Source organism: Jaculus jaculus, chromosome 18 (genome assembly GCF_020740685.1).
Source record: "Jaculus jaculus isolate mJacJac1 chromosome 18, mJacJac1.mat.Y.cur, whole genome shotgun sequence".
Lineage (NCBI taxonomy): Eukaryota > Metazoa > Chordata > Mammalia > Rodentia > Dipodidae > Jaculus > Jaculus jaculus.
In genome coordinates this window covers 42,721,618-42,740,529 of record NC_059119.1, presented here as the reverse complement: position 1 = coordinate 42,740,529, position 18,912 = coordinate 42,721,618, and the positions used below count along the sequence as shown (strand labels likewise).

At 34.9% G+C, this 18,912-nt stretch overlaps 1 protein-coding gene across 1 annotated transcript in view; it reads right to left on the bottom strand.

Annotated features, from left to right (window-relative positions):
* Positions 1 to 18,912, bottom strand: part of LOC101599863 (neurexin-1) — a 545,566-nt gene that overhangs the window by 21,826 nt on the left and 504,828 nt on the right. Inside the window, exon 12 of the mRNA XM_045137280.1 lies at positions 17,061 to 17,087. Coding sequence (XP_044993215.1) covers positions 17,061 to 17,087 — 27 coding nt within the window. The remainder of the gene's footprint in view (positions 1 to 17,060; positions 17,088 to 18,912) is intronic.

Below are 18,912 nucleotides of genomic sequence, written 5' to 3'. Positions count from 1 at the left end.
ATTATTTTAATGATATTTACTCTGTGTATACATGTACTGAAAGCTACCATCATTTGTGACATCAGGCTCTTAGCCTGCATTCCAAGTATTCCCTAATAACAAATTGAAAAGATTTGTCTCACCATGGGACTTAAGATGCATGGTCTTTTCTAATAGTCCGTCCTTCAGACAGCGAAAATTTAAGATTCATAACATATTATGGCAAATCTGATTATCTTCTTTCCTCTTAAAAATTGTATATTGGCCCTTTTCCTCAATAACCTATTAGTATTTTTTTTTTTATTGAATGACTTTAAATTCTAATTGAAAGTTCTGGAACATAAAATGATTTAATGACAAAAAGAATAAATTCAAGTGCTACAGAAATAATTAATACACTTCGATTTTGAAGATAGCTCCACAACAGGCCATCGGTGTGAATGGAATACCTGGGCTCCTGATTTAGTTAAGATAAACTTAACATTGTAAGGTTCAGGAGTGACCAAGGACAATTGAGACCACTCTCAGGCAAAGATGAAGTTTTTAATTTGGTGGGAGGGAGGATAAACAGGAGCTGCCAGGACTGACTCTCACAAGCACAGCAGTCAGTTTGGGGTTACAGATAGTGGCTTTATAGGCTCTTCAGTTGGGGGAAGGGTGAAGAAGGGAAGGAATTTCTTTGTTGGGGCAGTAAATCTCTGTTCTTTATATTAGCCATATTCTGAACTTTGGCCATGCCAAGTCCAATTATTTGGAACAGTTTCCCTTGTAAGCTTATTTTTTACAACATTTGTTTTTATTTAGTTACTGTGGTAGTTTAAATGCAAGGCCTTCAATGTAGTCAGGATTCTATTAAACTTTGTAATTTAGATCCACAGCCACCTAGCTGGAGGAGGTGTCACTGGGAAGATATTAAAGTCCAGCTGGCCCCAGGTGTAGTGGTGGATTTGGAATTCCACTCTAAAGATATGCAAAGTGCCTCAGTGCTGCCTGGAGTTCCTGAAGTGTGCTTCTTTGTGGAGGGATGGATCTTTTGGCTGGTGGGCTTTCTATCTCTCAGCATGGACTTGTGAAAATAGGCCAGCTTCTTAGGCCAGTTTAGATCCCCTGGATCTCTAAATTTCAAATAAATATCCCTTCCTCCATAACTGTGCTTTGTTTGCAAGTTCATCTCAGTGACCTAAGGCTGTCTGTTACAGTTACCAAATAATCCAACCATCAATATGAAAATAAGTTTAAGACAGACTTGCAAATAAACTTGAAATTTGTGAGACCAAAACTTGCTTAACATTGATAGGAATTTTGGAATTTGTTGATAGCAAACTGTGTTCAAATATTCTGTGAGCTGCTTGTACCCTTTTGTGAATGTGGGAACAGTGAGAAGTTAATAAAGGAAAATAAAGTTAGGGAACTTTTGAAGTAGACAAGGAAAGACCTATAGAGAAGAAATTTGTAACTGTTTTGGTAACTGAAAGAGACATATAACTGGATAGAGAGAAAGAAATGAATCCAATTTCAACTTGGATTTTCAAGTTATTTAGATATGTGTGCCACAAGGCAGAAAATTATTACATTTCTATATACCCTTTAGATAACTATTTGCCTATAGTGATACACTTCAAAGATGCTAACTACACAAATGGACCATCTCTATTGTATATTCTGTCTCTTACATTGCAAATGAAAACTCTCATTTGCAGCACTTCATAGTCAGCTCACTGGTTAATGTGCTTGCAAATTATACTATTTATTGAACATGAGCATTCTGGTGGCTGTTCCTGCAAATCATTCTCCTCAAAACTGCAGAAATGATTGGCAGGTAGAATCCCACATAATTTGCCTTCTAGAAATGATTCACCTACTCTCTCCATTTTATTAGTGATAGGCTATATTATATCACAGTTATCTTGGCTAAATATTGCCATCAATGTGAAAATGGATGTTAAAGTTTCCATAGTTCTAATATGCATTCTGAAAACTTTTGTGAGCATTACATTACACATATAAATTGATTCTGCTTTTAAACATGACTGTTAAAATTTTAGACCATTAAGATATTTATAACTCCCTGTAACTAGAGTGAGGACACAGCAATATACATCTTAAAGTTATGAAAATCAAAACTGTTCCATATAGTGACTTGTTTATTTATTGTACATAATTATTCTTATTTATTCTGTGTTATATGACACTCTTATTTTATTCCTTTACTTAAAAATATATACTTTGTGTTCAACAGTGCTTTTAGTACTGGGAATACCTTGAACATCTGAGGAAACATACATCTTGCATCATTGTTTTAAAATATGTATTTTTTATTTATTTGAAAGAGAATGAGGCAGAGAGATAAAGAGAGAGAGAATGGGTGTGTCAGGGCCTTCAGCCACTGTAAGCAAACTACAGATGCATGCACACCCTTGTGCATCTAGTTTATTTGGGTCATGGAGAATCCAACTGGGATCCTTTGGCTTTGCAGGCAAATGCCTTAACCACTCAGCTGTCTCTACAGCCCAACATCTTGTATTACTGTTGATCTTAAACATAACCTTATATATTGTAATTAGCCTAAATTTTACTGCTATGGGTCTCAGGTTTTTTTTTATTATGATTAATAGGCTTTAAAAGACATACATCAACTGCAAGGTTCCAATAATTCTCAAATCTTGAATGCATTAATTTTCTTTGGTTTTTCTTAGTCTACTTCATTTAAAAGCATGATATTTATACATATGTGTTGTTTTAATGTATGTATGTATGTATGTATGTATGTATGTATGTATATGTATATTTCCCAGGTGTTGACAAGGTTTACTTTGTAGTTCACTTACCCTGTGGTGGGAGGCAGGACCCTGTGGTTATCTAGAAGCACACCTTGTCAATGTGACAAGACAGAAAGATAGAGAAGCCCTGGAAAACAGCAGAAGCTATGGCAGCCTGATGTCTGAGTCATGGTTCTTGTCAGCCACACTTCCTACTTTCTAGTGAATGATAGACAATTATTTGTCAGGAGGTCATTTTGACACCCTCAGTCTATCATATGACTTGGCTGTTAGTTTCTGGTTTTAAAAATAATTACTTAAAAATAATCTGACCTCTGCTTATAAAATATAGCACCAAAGCACAGTCATGTTTCATTAAATTTTTCTATTTGATCTTTTCAATAGTGACCTAAAAAAGTAAAATTTTTCTGCTTTAATTCCTCCTATGAATCAGCTGGAAATTTAATTGCACCTTAAAATTAGGCATAGTAAATCACACTTGCACACGTTCCTTTTTGCTGCCCCGAACCTTACCAGGGGCACAGCAGGATATGTAACATGCATGTTCAGCCCTAGCTAAGTGAAAACATGAGACCCTTCAAAATCAAGACCTTAAAGCTGGTGATAGGAGAGCCTTAATCCCACCACACTGCCTCCTGAATGCAGGATTACGGGTGATCCCATGAGTTAGATATTATTAAAATCAGTCCCAAGTAGGAGTATAATTTTGTCCTTAGTCATTTTGAAGTATCTTTAGTAAGGTATGCTTACAAGAATGTGGAGGCAAGGCTGTGGGCAAACCCTTCATGTATTTAAGTGGCACAGTTAAATCACTTTCTTTATAGTCTCTGCTCTTAATGACATGGTCACTTGAGTACAACAGAAGCTGACCCTGCTCTGTCTTACCTGGTGAGGCTTGATGCCAGTCACAAAATGAGCTTGGTGACAGACCAATTGCCCTAGGAACCAGTAGCTAAAATGACCTGCGGAGCTGTGTAATTTCCTCCCTTTTCTCTATCTCTCCTTAAGCTCTCCTCAATTCAGCTAAGATTCACAACTACTTCAGAAGGAGCTCTTTGTCTTTGCTTTACAAGAAGACAAATATTGATAAGAGAACTAATAAGGGATACATATTTTCTACTAGAATATTTAAGTATTCCTTTCCTATCAAAAAGTAAGTTAAGCAACAATATAAAACCAGACATGAATCTTGGATGTGTCTATTTTCCAAAAACTGAACACTGATCCCAGAGAAAGACATTCTTATAAACTTATGAAAATCCACTAGAGAAATCAGTCATTTTAATTTCATTGTTGTCACTTTCATTGGATTTTTATCTATGTTGTCATCATTATTATTACCTTTTCAATGAGTTCAGAATCTCAAGGAGGATATTCTGTATGCCCCTGCTAAGTACCTTGAACATAATAATCATTTGATAAGTATTTGGCAAATAGGTTTATTTGTTTAGATTGTGTGGGATTTTTTTGTTTTCTGAGGCAAGCCCAACAGACTAGTCTTTCTTTTTATGTAAGAGAGAGAGAGAGCGAGAGAGAGAGAGAGAACTGACATGCCAGAGCCTCCAGCCACTGTAACTGAACTGCAGACACATGTGCCACCTTGTGCGTGTCTGGCTTATGTGGGATCTGCAGAGTGGAACATAGGTCTTTAGCATTCACAGGCAAGCACTTTATCCACTAATCCATCTCTCCAGCCTAAGATTTTGTGGGATTTTTTAATGGCAGACAAAAGATCTCTTGAGAGCAATTTAATCTGAGTAATTAATGAAAAGTACATCCATCATGTTTAAATGCCTCCACTCACAAAGCGTCACCAGACAGAGACCTCTGTCACTTGGTTTTATTACTGTGAAATGAGCTAAGTTTGATACTGGAGAAATTGAGTAACCCAATGAACTCATAATTATTTTGACAGCATTTCTGCTTAGCTGCTTTGAAAGTAAACCTAACATGTATGGCATAGGAGAGCAAAATGGCTTAAGACCAGTAGTCAGTAAAATTTTAGGGACAAAGAAGTTAGTTAGCTTAGACACAGAGGAAATGCAAGCTTAATGAAAAATTACTTGTAAAATGAAAAAGAAAATAAGTAAGCATATATTGTGTTTTTCTGTAAGAGGATCAGACACGAAGGCGATATTAAAATGTCTATGTTGGGTTCTCTACTGCTGTCCTATGTCACATTAACATTATTATATTAACCTCAAAATAAGTTTCACAATTTGTAGATGCCTCAATTTCTTTTCCATTTGTTGGAAAATATCATACCTACAGGTAAATTAATAAAATTTATCTGCTAAAAACTTTTGGACTCTAGATTCAATATTGATTGTACCCATTTATGACAGATCAGGATAAATATATCTTATGTAAATATTTTTCAACGTGAATGACATACATTTTAAAATATATAATTTACCTTTCAAGTACATAATTATGTTTACAGCACAGTAAAAATGATCACAAGTTAAACAAATATATTGCTCTAAAATGTTTCAAAATTAGATCTTCTTAAGTCTAATCTAGCTCAACTGGTAAGTTTAGAAATATGCATAATAAAACAAGCCAATTATAATAAAAGTAAAAATTTGGACTGTGATTTTATTTTAAGGACAAAGGAGTTCATTTCCAAGAAATGCTTATCACATAATAGGATAGCTTACAGGTATAAAATTCAGTATTAAAGAACTATTTTTGATTTGAAATAAGTGCTGTAGACTGGAAATGTAATCCATTTTGGTTTACGTGGGGGAAAAAAAAAGTTATATTGACTTACATTACTATTTATGTAAACAAATCCTATATTATACAATGCCAATCCATCCAAATGAAAAAATAAATTATTAAGCATATTGGTACTGATCATATGAATATTTGCAATTATATAAATGGACATTTCATAAACAGGTATGCTTATACTCACAGTGCAAAGATTATTTGATCAATTCTTATACAAATACACTATCATAATAATTATAGATTTTAATTTTATGAGTTAAAAAGGATTGTGTATATTTACATAATTCAAGAACCATGGTGTGGCTTGTGTTTTGACTTCAATATCTATCTTATGTATTTATGTTTTCTTATCTAAGCTGACTATCATTAAATTAAAGACTGAATCTACAAAATTTAGATTGTCCTGATGTTTTGGGTATATCTGTTGTTGAGTTTTCAGTTATTCTTTTTGCTTGTTTGTTTTTAGCTGATAGGATATGGTACTTGTAAATCTGTGTCAGTATTTATTCTAAACTTCATAGACCTGTGTGTTAAATATTTCCAGTCAATGATAAAATGACTTGCTGAATTCTGCCATATCTGAGTGTCAACATTGCAGTGACAGATTGTGATGATTATTTTTTTTAAAGAAATTGCCAACATCTGCTTCTTGTTGATCATTGATGGTTCTGCCATGCTAGACCTGCCTCAGGAGGTTACAGCCAATGATAATTCACATCAACATATCTAGAAACATCCCAACTATGGCTCTTCCTGTTGGTTTTATTTTTCAAGATCTTGATCACTGACCATTATTGCCAATTAAGATTACTTGAGAAAACTGAGGCCACTGATTAATCATGTAGAACTTGCTTTTGTGCATTTATATTCCCTCCTGCTTATATGTCTCTCTTCAAGTGACTCAGTGGCCTGGCATTGATTTATATCATATTGGCATGTAGCATTAGATAAACAATAGATTCAACTTTAAAAGGATGTGTGCTATTTTCAAATGCAGATCCAAATGCTTAATATGGGGCTAAACATGTATTATGTTCAAAGTATATATGGTTAAAACACTTACATACAAAATAAACAAAACCAAAAATTATATATTATATATTAAGTGTATCCACTGCACAGTCCATGCTGTTAGAGCACTTAATATGTTAGTAAAACTTTCTATGAAGATTGAAATCATAGATTGCTTTAAATTTTTTTTTTGTTTCAACTATCCTCCATGTAAGACTATTATTTCTAATTAGATACCAAATGTTGTCTTAAAAGCCACATATTCTAATTTTTTGGAAGGTCAAAATACATGAGATATTTAATATGTAACAATTTTAAAATATGCATGAATATATGATACTCTTAAATTATTCCAGTAATAGTGGAATTAGTTTCAAATATATGTTAACAGAGCATTCACTTTGACTTGTTTCTGATTTTCTTTTTAGATTGCATATGGAAGATAAGTTCTTCATTGAACAAAACATTAGAAAATGGAGGTGATGAGCAAAACTAACAAATTAAAACTTGCCACCACCTTATCAGCTGTAATATAGAGATTGTGAAAGATTCATTTCCACAAACTATGGAAATATATTTTATAGTAGTGCCTTGGTAGTTTCATAAATGACATGAAAACTTTATTTCTAAAACTAGAGAAAACTGTATTTTATCATGTTTTCTTGTCAATTTTATAATTGATAACTCAAAACATAAGAGATCGTGTTTTATTATTTTTTTTTCATTTTTTTCTCATGGCTAGAGAAGTCAGGTTTTTGATATGCAATAGTAGTACCATACCAGTGAGATACCCCATCCCAATACCAATTATTTCTGTACCACTAAGCTATATCACCTAATGCTGATTAATTTTTTTAATTGTGTGTACTCACTTTACTTAGTTGATCATGTGGTATTAAAATACTGGCAAAATATTATTTTGGAGTGTAAAATTTCTCAATAGATATGCCAAGCTGAATTTTCAGAAATAAAACAGTTGAGTCAACGCATGTAGGCTATAATAACACACTTCTGAAATGCATAACCTATAGTGTTATATTCATCCTTCATTTCTGTGGCTATTTTTGTCATTTTATAACTATTGGGTGCTTTATTGGTCAGCATATTTCAGTACTGTTTATTATGTAAATATGTTTGTTTTCCAAGAGAGTGTTTCAATAAACATCTCTTTAAATGGCATGTTTATAACTTGTGACAATCTATAGCAGTAATTTTGTGCCTATAGCGTGTTAGTCCTCAATGTTTAGTTTTCGTTTTCATACATATAAACAACCTCACTGTCTTTCTACCAATGAAACATAAAACATTTCCACGTTCTTCAGATACTTTTGCAATACTTACTCATATCAATTTCTCCACATCACTCCTTAAGGAATGAATTTCACTAACATCCTACACCATACATACATAAAATTTAAGAGACATTTCTAAGTCTTACCTTATGCTTATACTGTTCATTTTCTTTCGTTCTTGATTTATTTTTCCTTTTTGAGATAGGGTCTTATGTAGCCCAGACTGGCCTTAAGCAGGATGACCTTGAACTCCTGATCCTCCTGCCTCCACTATCCCCAGTGCTGGGATTATACATATTTACCACCAGGCCCAGTTACATTGTGCATTAGAAATGCAATTGATAAGTTATTATCTATACAAACAGTCAACATTCTTAGAAGCTTCACTGGTTTGCACAGTATTATGCATGAAGTATTTTAAGGCTATATTTAAGTCTAAGATCAGTTAAGTATGATGGGAAAGTAAAGAATTCTTACATTGGAACAAATGGTACACTCAGAAAACAACCAAAGGTTATCCAATTTGGGGGAGAATAAAATATAGTGATTTAAGTGCCATTAGAAGCAACAAGTTCTCTGAAGTCATTATTATGGACAAAATATCAAGGGCTGAAGTTCAAATTCTTTTAACCCTTCAAAGCACAAGAATCAGAAACAAAAGAGAGAATCTGAAAATGAGTTCTTCTTTTTTGCTTCTTTTTTGGAAACGTATTTTCATTATGTATTTCATAACCATCTTGCTCCTTGCTCCCATTCATAACAATTAGACATAAGGATGGGTTCGGAGCATGCTGAGCATTTCAAGCTCCAAGTTCTCTGATGACCCAGCCTTGCCCACTTGAATTATCTCATGTGTTGAAGAGACTGCAACACTCCTAGATACTTCATGGCCACAGTGAAAGCAAATTTGCTCATACAGGTGAGTTTTTGTGGAAGTCCGGCTGCTCTAACACTCCTCTGAGGAGACGATACCTTTCTGCCCTAAGGTTTGCTGCCAGCTGACTGGATCATGAATGGGGATCTTCCACCGAAGGAAATAATGGGTGAGTGGCTTAGGAGATGAACTGCTTTGAAAACTCTGCCCAGGAGGACAGGGGTAAATAAAACATTCACTAGATTCTTCTAGGAGAGTTTAGTTACACAAAATATGCAGAGTAACAGTGACTGGGAACAGTGACAACCAAAGAACACGCACAGCACAGGCAGCAAATGGAAACACACTTAAGTCACAGGAGACACCATGACTCAGCAGATACAGGGAGCCCTGGAAGCCCTAGCCAAGGCAGAAGGAAGCTAAGAGAAAGGAGAAGAGAAGTAGAGAAGATAATAATAAGGACAACTGGAAAACACTGAGAATGGAATCTTGAGTGACAGTGTGTGAAGGAGGGGTTAGCAAGATGTTCCTCACCATAAAGGCAATAGTGCGCTGTACAATCTTACAATCCTTAAATTCCATTTTAATGCTAGTACCTGTCTATGGTATCAGTTCTTAGCGTGTTCTCATAGGAATAGATTCATCAACTAAGATAATCTGAATGTGTGTAGCCTTAGGTAATGAACACATTTAGCCCAGTATAAATCAGTACAAAATACTGTGGAAACAAAATTATTTTATAATATCAAATGTTGACTTGTTATTATTATTATTATTATTATTATTATTAAATGCTTATGAACAACTTTTTGCCTATTAAATATTGTGAGTTAACTGACTGTGTTTGTTGTTTGATATTATCCTACTAAAACATACTTGTGAGTTAGTAAAAATTCAATTAATTTTCACTGTAGTAAAAATTTTTAAAAACTTTAGTAAAACTAACAGAAAAACATGAACACTATCATTGATCTGAAACATATGCATATATTTACCTGACCTAATTTACACATCTCCACAATCAAATAGCAAAATCTGTTTATCTAAGAAAAAAAAAAAACAAAAAAAATCCTCAATTATACATTTTCAAGTTCTTCAAATATATTTTGTGTTCCGCATCTTAAACTATGGTGCTTAAAGAACATGCTCGCTCACGTACTTGGGAGCCAATCTACAAAGCCAACATTCCTCTTGTCTTAACAGGAGTGATATGTATGCTACCATTGTGCTATAAGTTATGCATCTTCTTTGTAGGCCTGTGACTATACTTGTTTCCATATTGCCAGACAGTTAAGAAATTGGTAAGGTATAAATTATTGCGATGCTCTTTTGGATAAAATTAGCAATGCTAAAGTTTGTCTTTTGTCTTTCTTTTTTTTTTTTTTTTTTTATTTGAGAGCGACAGAGACAGAGAGAAAGCTAGATAGAGGGAGAGAGAGAGAGAATGGGCGCGCCAGGGCTTCCAGCCTCTGCAAACGAACTCCAGACGCGTGCGCCCCCTTGTGCATCTGGCTAACGTGGGTCCTGGGGAACCGAGCCTCGAACCAGGCTCTTTAGGCGTCACAGGCAAGCGCTTAACCGCTAAGCCATCTCTCCAGCCCCTTGTCTTTCTTTTTAAGGTGAGTGATTTGATGGAAGCTGGATAACTCCTGAATGTCAGTGCTTCCTGAAATTAAATGCTGATTTAGGCAAAAATTCATGGTAGTTTTGAGTCTTTTTGATCTTGTAGACATCATCCCTCTATTAAATTGAATCATTATAAGCACAAAAATCCAAATACAGAAAAAAAAAAGTTTTTCTTCCACAAAGCTACCAAAACTATAATCATACATCTACCAATGAGAAGACTAAATATGAAAGAATAAAAACACATGTCTTTTTAATAGTAAGTAATGTATGGTCCTTATATTTGTTCTTGATTTTCTGGAACCATGACAATCTTAAAATGCTGCTTCTTTCCTGAAAGACAGGGATATGAAGAAAAGAAAGTAAAAGAAAGAAAGAAAGAAAGAAAGAAAGAAAGAAAGAAAGAAAGAAAGAAGGAAGGAAGGAAGGAAGGAAGGAAGGAAGGAAGGAAGGAAGGAAGGAAGGAAGGAAGGAAGGAAGGAAGGAAGGAAGGAAGGAAAAAAAAAAAAAAAACTCAAAGTGACGAATTCCTTCTGCAACACAACTATCTGGCCAGTCTGCTAAGGCCTCTTCCATGTGGAAAAATCTGGTTGTATGAAAGAAAATTCCCTTACTACACAAATAAGTAAAGAAGTATTAAATTCAGAATATTTTCTTCAGAGACATTCTAGAATCTTCTGACAATTTTTACCTAGGCCATGGTTACAATAATAGCACTCAAAAATGAAAGAAATCTTGAATTCTTTCAGTATTAATGTTGAATTCTGCATTGCTTTGAGGGTTGTCTTATGGAGTAAACTGGTTTCAATGTGAGTTCTTAACCTGTACTGTAATGTTTAAAACATTACAGCCTTTCATGATTGCATATGAGCACGCAATTGATTGTTTGTGAAAATAGACCCTAGGTCACTTACTTTTCAAGCCCAACATTATTGGTTGACCTATCTATTTAGCTTTTGAAATATGCAAAGACAAATATTCTCCCTTATTATCTTCATAACTGCTAAGTTGTGTAGGAGTCACATGGGCTTTTTCCATTCCAATTTTTGTAGGTTTCTAAAAGGTTCCTGGCTGAATTTATTATTGTGTTTCTAATTTTAGCTGTTTGTTTTCTGTTAGGAAACTATGGTCTCCCTCTATTATTTATTTATTTATTTATTTATTTATTTATTTATTTTTTATTTGAGAGTGACAGACAGAGAGAAAGAGGCAGAGAGAGAGAATGAGCACACCAGGGCCTCCAGCCACTGCAAACGAACTCCAGACACGTGCACCCCCCTGTGCATCTGGCTAACATGGGTCCCAGGGAATCAAGCCTCGAACTGGGGTCCTTAGGCTTCACAGGCAAGCGCTTAACCGCTAAGCCATCTCTCCAGCCATCCCTCTATCTTTTATAATAAATATTCTTAAAATTTGCTGAAGATAATAAATTATTAAGCTGTCTCTTTATTCCCTTTTCCTTCATAGAACAGCAGTAATGGCAAACTCAAGTTCCCTGAATGGATCTTTCCTATCTTCCTTCATTCCTGGAGTGGCTCCTATCCCTAGCAGGTAGACTTGAGTCACCGAGAGGCAATGGCTGACAAACTCCACAAAGCAAGTTGTCATTGTTCTGGTGAACAGGCAGAAGACGCCTTTCTAAAATTCTCTGCTCTGCACTTACCACACGGCTGTGCACTGAACACTTGCTTCACAGAGACAAGCGCCAGCCTCCCCAAATTTCCTATCTCCATGTAGCCAGCCAAAAGGCCAGCTGGACATATCACTCTAGCAAGGCTTCGGGGTCACTGGCTGATGTGGGGCACCCTTTTATTGCTTTCCACTTTTATCGACATAGCAAAATTGGTGATAACTAATATCCAGTTGATCTTTTCATTCTGCTAATAAAAAGATAATACAAAGATCTTATTATCCACCCTAGACATCAATCAAAGTCCGTTATCCAGTAACATACTTCTCAGAGTGTGCCTTATCTCTCCAAGTCAAATATGAGGTGAAGAACTCATTTTCAGATTCTCTCTTTTGTTTCTGATTCTTGCGCTTTGAAGGGTTAAAAGAATTTGAACTTCAGCCCTTGATATTTTGTCCATGATAATGACTTCAGAGAACTTGTTGCTTCTGCATCTCAGAAGCCAAATGGGGGTAGAAGTAACCAGGCCTTCTTAAGGCCTAGTGTGCTTATCCTTGTAAGAAAACAAAAGGAAAGGGAACTGGAGAAAGAAGCACTCAAAATGGAGAACAAAGCACAGACAACAGCAGAAAGAAGGAAGAACGAGTGATTGGAAGAGACAAGACATTGAGCTGAAGGACACAGACAAGCAAAGCAAGGATGAAGGATTTATCAAACATCCATTGCTATGTGAATGCAGAAGTGACTCCTGTTCTTCCTGCTGGCAAGGAGATTATGAAATCATGCTATGAGTTTTGTAATACAAAAGAAAGTATAAAAAAGTTCAAAGAACAAGATGCATAAAATCCTCACTTGATCTGCTCTATTTTGAAAGTAGTTACTAAAATAGACTTTAGGACTCACCTAAAATCAATATATGCAAGTTTAGTTCCCAAATTCTCAATGTGTCTAAATCTTCAAAATTATCAAACTATTTTTAAGATTAAGGGAAGCATGAACCCATTTGATCATGTAATATACCACTATAAAAGCCACATTTTCAGACAACAATTAAATGCAGTCTCATCAGTTTGAAAGTATAATATATTTGGAGCCACTGGGCATCTGGTTTAAAGTTGAGACACTTTTAGAAAGTCCACCAGTTTTCCTAGGGTACTAGGCTCTGTATTTTTGCAATGATAAAAAACTCAGAATAAGACCAAATTCTCTACAAATCTACTAATAATAGCACATTAGATAAAATATTTACAAGGAATAGAAAATTCCTTTGGTATTCTTTATCTGTAAAATAACGAAAAATCTAATGTTATGGACCAGGCAAAAAACTGCCATTATTTACACTTTCATGCAAAGTGTTCAGACCTGAGTCAAAGGGCACTTTCTTTAGTATGATTTGATTTCTCTTGACAGTATTTGTTAGTATTTAAGGGATGTTTTTGTATAGGTTTTGTAATTGCCTTTTTTTTTTTTTTTTTTTTTTTGGTGTTTCAAGGTAGGGTCTCACTCTAGTTCAGGCTGACCTTGAATTCACTATGTAGTCTCAGGGTGGCCTCGAACTCATGGCAATCCTCCTACCTCTGCCTCCCGAGTGCTGTGATTAAAAGCATGTGCCACCACGCCTGGCTTTGTTATTGCTTTTTTTGTCAAGTAATCTATATTTACTTTCAATAAATTCATGTATTATTCCTCTTTATGTTATATAAATGTGACCTTATAATCAGTTCCCATCAAGCTTTATTGAAGCATCCTAAATTGTCCAGAAAAGAAATTATCTGCTTTAAAATATAGTGCTCAATTAACCAGGGTAGTATGAAATCATTTGATCAAAACAGTCTATTCTTCTCAGTAAAGAAGGCTGAAGGATGCAAAGTGCAATCTGACTGTCCCCTTATTTTCATCCCAACCCGTGGACAGTGGAGGACAAACGTCCCTATATCATCTGTCGGTACACAAAATTTCAAAAACTGACCTAAATCTAGTTCTGAGTTGTAGATAGCAAATACATTTTAGTGCTGATATAAAACAAGGTATGCCAGTGAACTGAGACTGGCCTGAGATTATATTCAGACAATTGTGTTTATCTTCTAAAACGTCAAAGTCTTGATTTCGACACTGACATGACCACTATTCATAGAGAGGGATCTTTTTTTTTTTTTAAGTAACTTATCCATACACAAAAGTAAACGGTCAACTTAAATCAAAAGTAGCCTATTTCTTTCAATTAAAAACGCTCAATAGCTTTTCCTCTGAGGAGGAGAAATGATGGCAAGAAGGACTGGAACACAGATGGCCCTTGGTATTCGAATGTCCTCTCTCGGAGGACATCTAACAAAGCCTTGCGCCCTAGCCCGTCCATGGAAGATTCTAGCACTACACTTACTCTGGTGCCATAGGAATAACAGAAACATATCCGACATCTCTTATAGTTGGGCAAGTTTGAATATATACATGGCAAGGTCCTCTTTCCACCTCATCCATGTCTCAATACAAATGATTGGACAATGTAACATTGTATGAAATTCTCCTTCCATGTCATGGACAGACATTGTAAACAGGAACGGAGCACAGGAAGGAGAAGATGACTGTAAACCCTGCAGAATATTTCTAAGAGTGATTTGAAATTTATCTGATAAGGCTTCCATTCAGACTTAGTAATTTTGAATTTAAGATTTTAATTGTCAGTGTGTCAATGTAAGAAGCATTTCATGTCATCGTTAGTTTATTTCCTATAGCATTATTCTTAAAAGAGATCTTCTGAATTGTTTCATATTAATCTTGCCATATGGTGGATATCATAGTTATGGCACAATTTTTCAAGACAGTTACATAACTGTGACTTAAATGTCCATTAATCTTCACAGTCTCAGACAAGCTTATGGCTCACAAAGGTTATATATAATAAATGACTTTTCCAAGAAACTCTTAATTAGATGGACTGACATACAGTAATTTCTAATTTATTCTACGTTGGGTAAGAAACATTCCATGTGGAACCTCTGCCCATTTAATCATGTTGAGATAGGAGATAGGTTCAGGATATTTTGCATTTAAATTTCTAACTTCCCTCAAGGTTGACTCTTCCTTATTAAACTTGAGTTGCCAACTGCATCTGCCCACTATTCTCCAACTAAAGCAAAGTCAAAGGAAATAAAACAAACAAATAAATAATTAAAACAAATAATAAAGGGAATAAAACAAAGTCAAAAGGGAATCGGTCATTGAAGTGTTCTTTTCAGTGACTGCTGTCAAGCTAAGGCATTGGCGGTCCTGTTCAAGGTGTGCACTGAGAACTTACACCCATCCATTTCTTTCAAGTGCTCAAATGTAACAAACGCTACTTGAAAGGGGGGAGGGGAATCACTAACCACTGGAAACCTTCGTCTTCAAAATTACTACTGCGTGAAGCACATGTGGAGGAGGAGAACCACCTACATACCAGAGTCTCATACTGGGCAAACAAGGGCCTGATTCTGTCAAAACTAATTTAAATTTCAACACATGCATCTAAAATTCCTTGATGGAGCTAGAAAACAGAAAATTACACTTGATGCGGTTAATTCTCCCCATTGTAAAAGTTTGCACTATTAATTTTAAAACTTAAAATTCAATGATTCATTGAGTACTTAACACACAAAATACAAATCAATATGGCACATGTCTAGAAAGGGATATTTTCCCCATGTGTATTTTCTGTAGTTCGGGACGGAGCAATGAAACCTACAACTGCAAAAAGGCACAAACGTGTTTGGGAGAGAGGACTCCGTGAGGTGCCACTTTCCTGCCTGAGAACAGTGGCGTTATCTCAGTAAAAGGTGTACATCTATTAAAATATGTACATCAGAAATACAAGAAGCAGATGATGCATATTTGAAAATTCCATTTGTGTAGGAGCCTTTAGAGATTATTGCATGCACTATCCTGTTTAAGATTCCTTTTTAATGCTTGGCATGGCTGGTTATAATTTATAATTATGTTTTATTACATGATTCATTTACTTTTCCTTTGTTGTGATTGGAAGCACTCGCCTCTATGCTATTTTAAGATATTAAAACACACAAGGACCAATATGAGTTGCATGTAAGCAAATATGAGCATGTGAAATATGACAAATTTTATTAGAAAACTTATGTTCCACTTGTAACTTAAGAACATTATTATGTTCCTCAGAGAATGGTATTGCCATTTGGAAGCAACCAAATGTTTGGGAAATAAGCTCCAAAAACTCACATTCAGCTTTCTTCCGGGTACAAGGAACAATATTTTTCTGACATTGAGAGATTAGAAGCTTATTAAAACCATTTGTTCAATAGCTAATAACTTTGTGATCACTGGGGAGCTTTCTTTATGTGGTCAGTAAAACCTGGAAAAGAAAAACCTAAACATTGATATGAGGAAATAAAATAAATTTACTTTTCAAATAATGTTACAACTCAAAATAAAATCACAGTCTTTATAATCCTTTAGACCTTCAGTCTAAATTCAAATAAAACTCAGTCCATGCATCTTTGTGACTCATCATTTGGCATGCAAATCACAGATTTGGATGGTTTTAGTTATTTTTGCAGATATATGATCAGGATGTAAAAATTCATCATCTAACTTCTCTTAGTCATCAAGGTTGAATTCTTAAGACCAGTACATTTCTGAGAACATATAACTTGAAAAAAACATATTTTGGTACATAAAATTTCAGCTGCATTTAGAAGAATTACTAGTCATTCTCAAACTAAGAAAAATTATGACTTTTTTTTTATATTTGAGTTCAGGGATAAAACCAGAAGGTGCTGAGACCAACAACAGTATTTTATCTTATTCAGTTATAAAGAGATCTCCAGAAATCCAAGATCTGACAAAACACCAGTGCAATTAGCTAAAGGTGTTTGTATCATCTGTTACAAAATACTTGTCATCTCTTCCCACATAGATCAAAGGGCTTCCATGGGAAACTCTTAAGTTGTAGAGAGTTATAAATGAATTTTTACAACCCAGATGATGGACTGGTGCACTTCCAACGTGAGCTCAAGAATTTAATTAATACATTTCTCTTGCTCTCTCTCTCTCTCTCTCTTTCCTTGACTAATTTACATTGTAATGGAGGAATAACATTTTAAAAATTTTGAATAGGCACTTACTGGAATTACAGTTAATCCTGATACAATCTAGATGGGGAAGAATAGATGAAAAATGAATATTTATCCTTCAAGGTAGTAGCTGCAGACATCCAATAAAATCACAGTCCACCCTTCCGGGGACAGACACATGCAAATATGGCCACTCCAGAACATTATTCTGCATATGCTTCTCAAACCCAGATCCATTGTTGTAAAACTGCACCATTGAAACAGAATGCTTTTAAAAATGGCCAATTCAAACAAAGCTACATGGTGACAAATCTAAGTGACTTAAAGAATAGTTAAATGTCAAAGATGCTTGACGTAGACTGGCTGCAACCTTTTCCCCATCTGTGAAAGAACAAATCAGTATTTTCAGCAAAATTAAAAAGTGCTCCGTCACAATGGGGTACAGTGCAAGCTCAGCTAGGCTCAGACATCTTGGACCTCCAAAATCTAATATCCCGCAAAGGCCAACAGAATGTTTTAGAATTTCAGTGGTCAATTGGTGAAACAAACTTAAGGTTATTCTCATCTCACCCTAATATATATATTTTTTGTATATTTGTCTTTTAAGTTTATTTGTCTGGGGATAAAATGTTTACAGCCAGATGTGGGCTAGATTGAATAGCTTGTAGTAATTGCAGGATGTCAGAAACAACCATGTGCATCCTTTAGAAACTAAGGTGGCTATGGAGTAGTCACTCTTAGGGCATACAAAGTATGCCTGTCATAGGAGCTACAATGCTATCTCTATGCCTGAGTGTCATGGCTATCACCAGTATTGACTTTGTGGTTTGTGTATACCTGCTTCACATGAAAGCAGATATAAACACAGAATGTCTGATGTGGATAACACAGACTGTGATTATGGGGGTTATTTTTAAATAACTCTATGGGATGCTTTGTGTTTATGTTATTTATAAATATATGTTCGTTAGCTTTGTTTGCTATTTAATGCCTTTGGGGAACATGGAAAATATAAACCTAGATTCTGTTTCCATATAGCTGAGTTTGTCATGTGTCGTCAACCGCATCAGAAAAGTGGTTGCAAACAGCCAAGGACCAGCATCTACACAACTCTTCCTACAGAATGCTTTGCTGTTGAAAAATTCCCACAAGTTCTGTTTTGAATTTTTCATTTTGACTAGCACATAGCATCTTAATGCAAGTAAGCAACTTAGATTCTTGTAGGGACCTCTCATTGTCGTTAGAGGGAACTAAAGGGAACTAACAGAACTGTAAATAGTGTGTGTTCATAATAATAATAAAAAACCCTTTTATCATTTAATTTAATTTCACTAGTATTAGTTGAATATATTGCATGCATTCTTCAACAGGCTCATCTTATGTTTTGTGAGCTAAAATTCTGCCCAGAATTATTTGGAAATGTAAATAATGCCCTATTGTATCAAATTTTACTTATCCTTTAAAAAGTAAATCTTCATAGTTTCAAACCTTATTATTTCCCCTATTTATTCATTTGTGTGTGTTTAATACTTTCATGATATACAGTAAAACCTCATTAATTTTTACTCCTCTTATGTGGAGTTAATGATAATATTGAAATTTATTGGGCAGAATATTAAATCTTTATTTGGAATGATGAGTTCTCCTAGGGTACACTGTATTAAAACATACTTTATTTTGAAATATCAAGCTCAGGAAAAAAATAACTGATCTCACGTGCTCAGTGCCAGTGGATGGCTGAATTCATATGAGACAATTGGGGATCATTCTTAGGCAGTCATTAACATCATTCTAGTAAGTTCTTTTCATGATAAGATTATTTCTAGCTTGGTTTTTAAATTTTAATTTTACAACATAACAAACTGCTTAACTTTTAAAGGTCTGGAATTCAAACTTTGCCTTA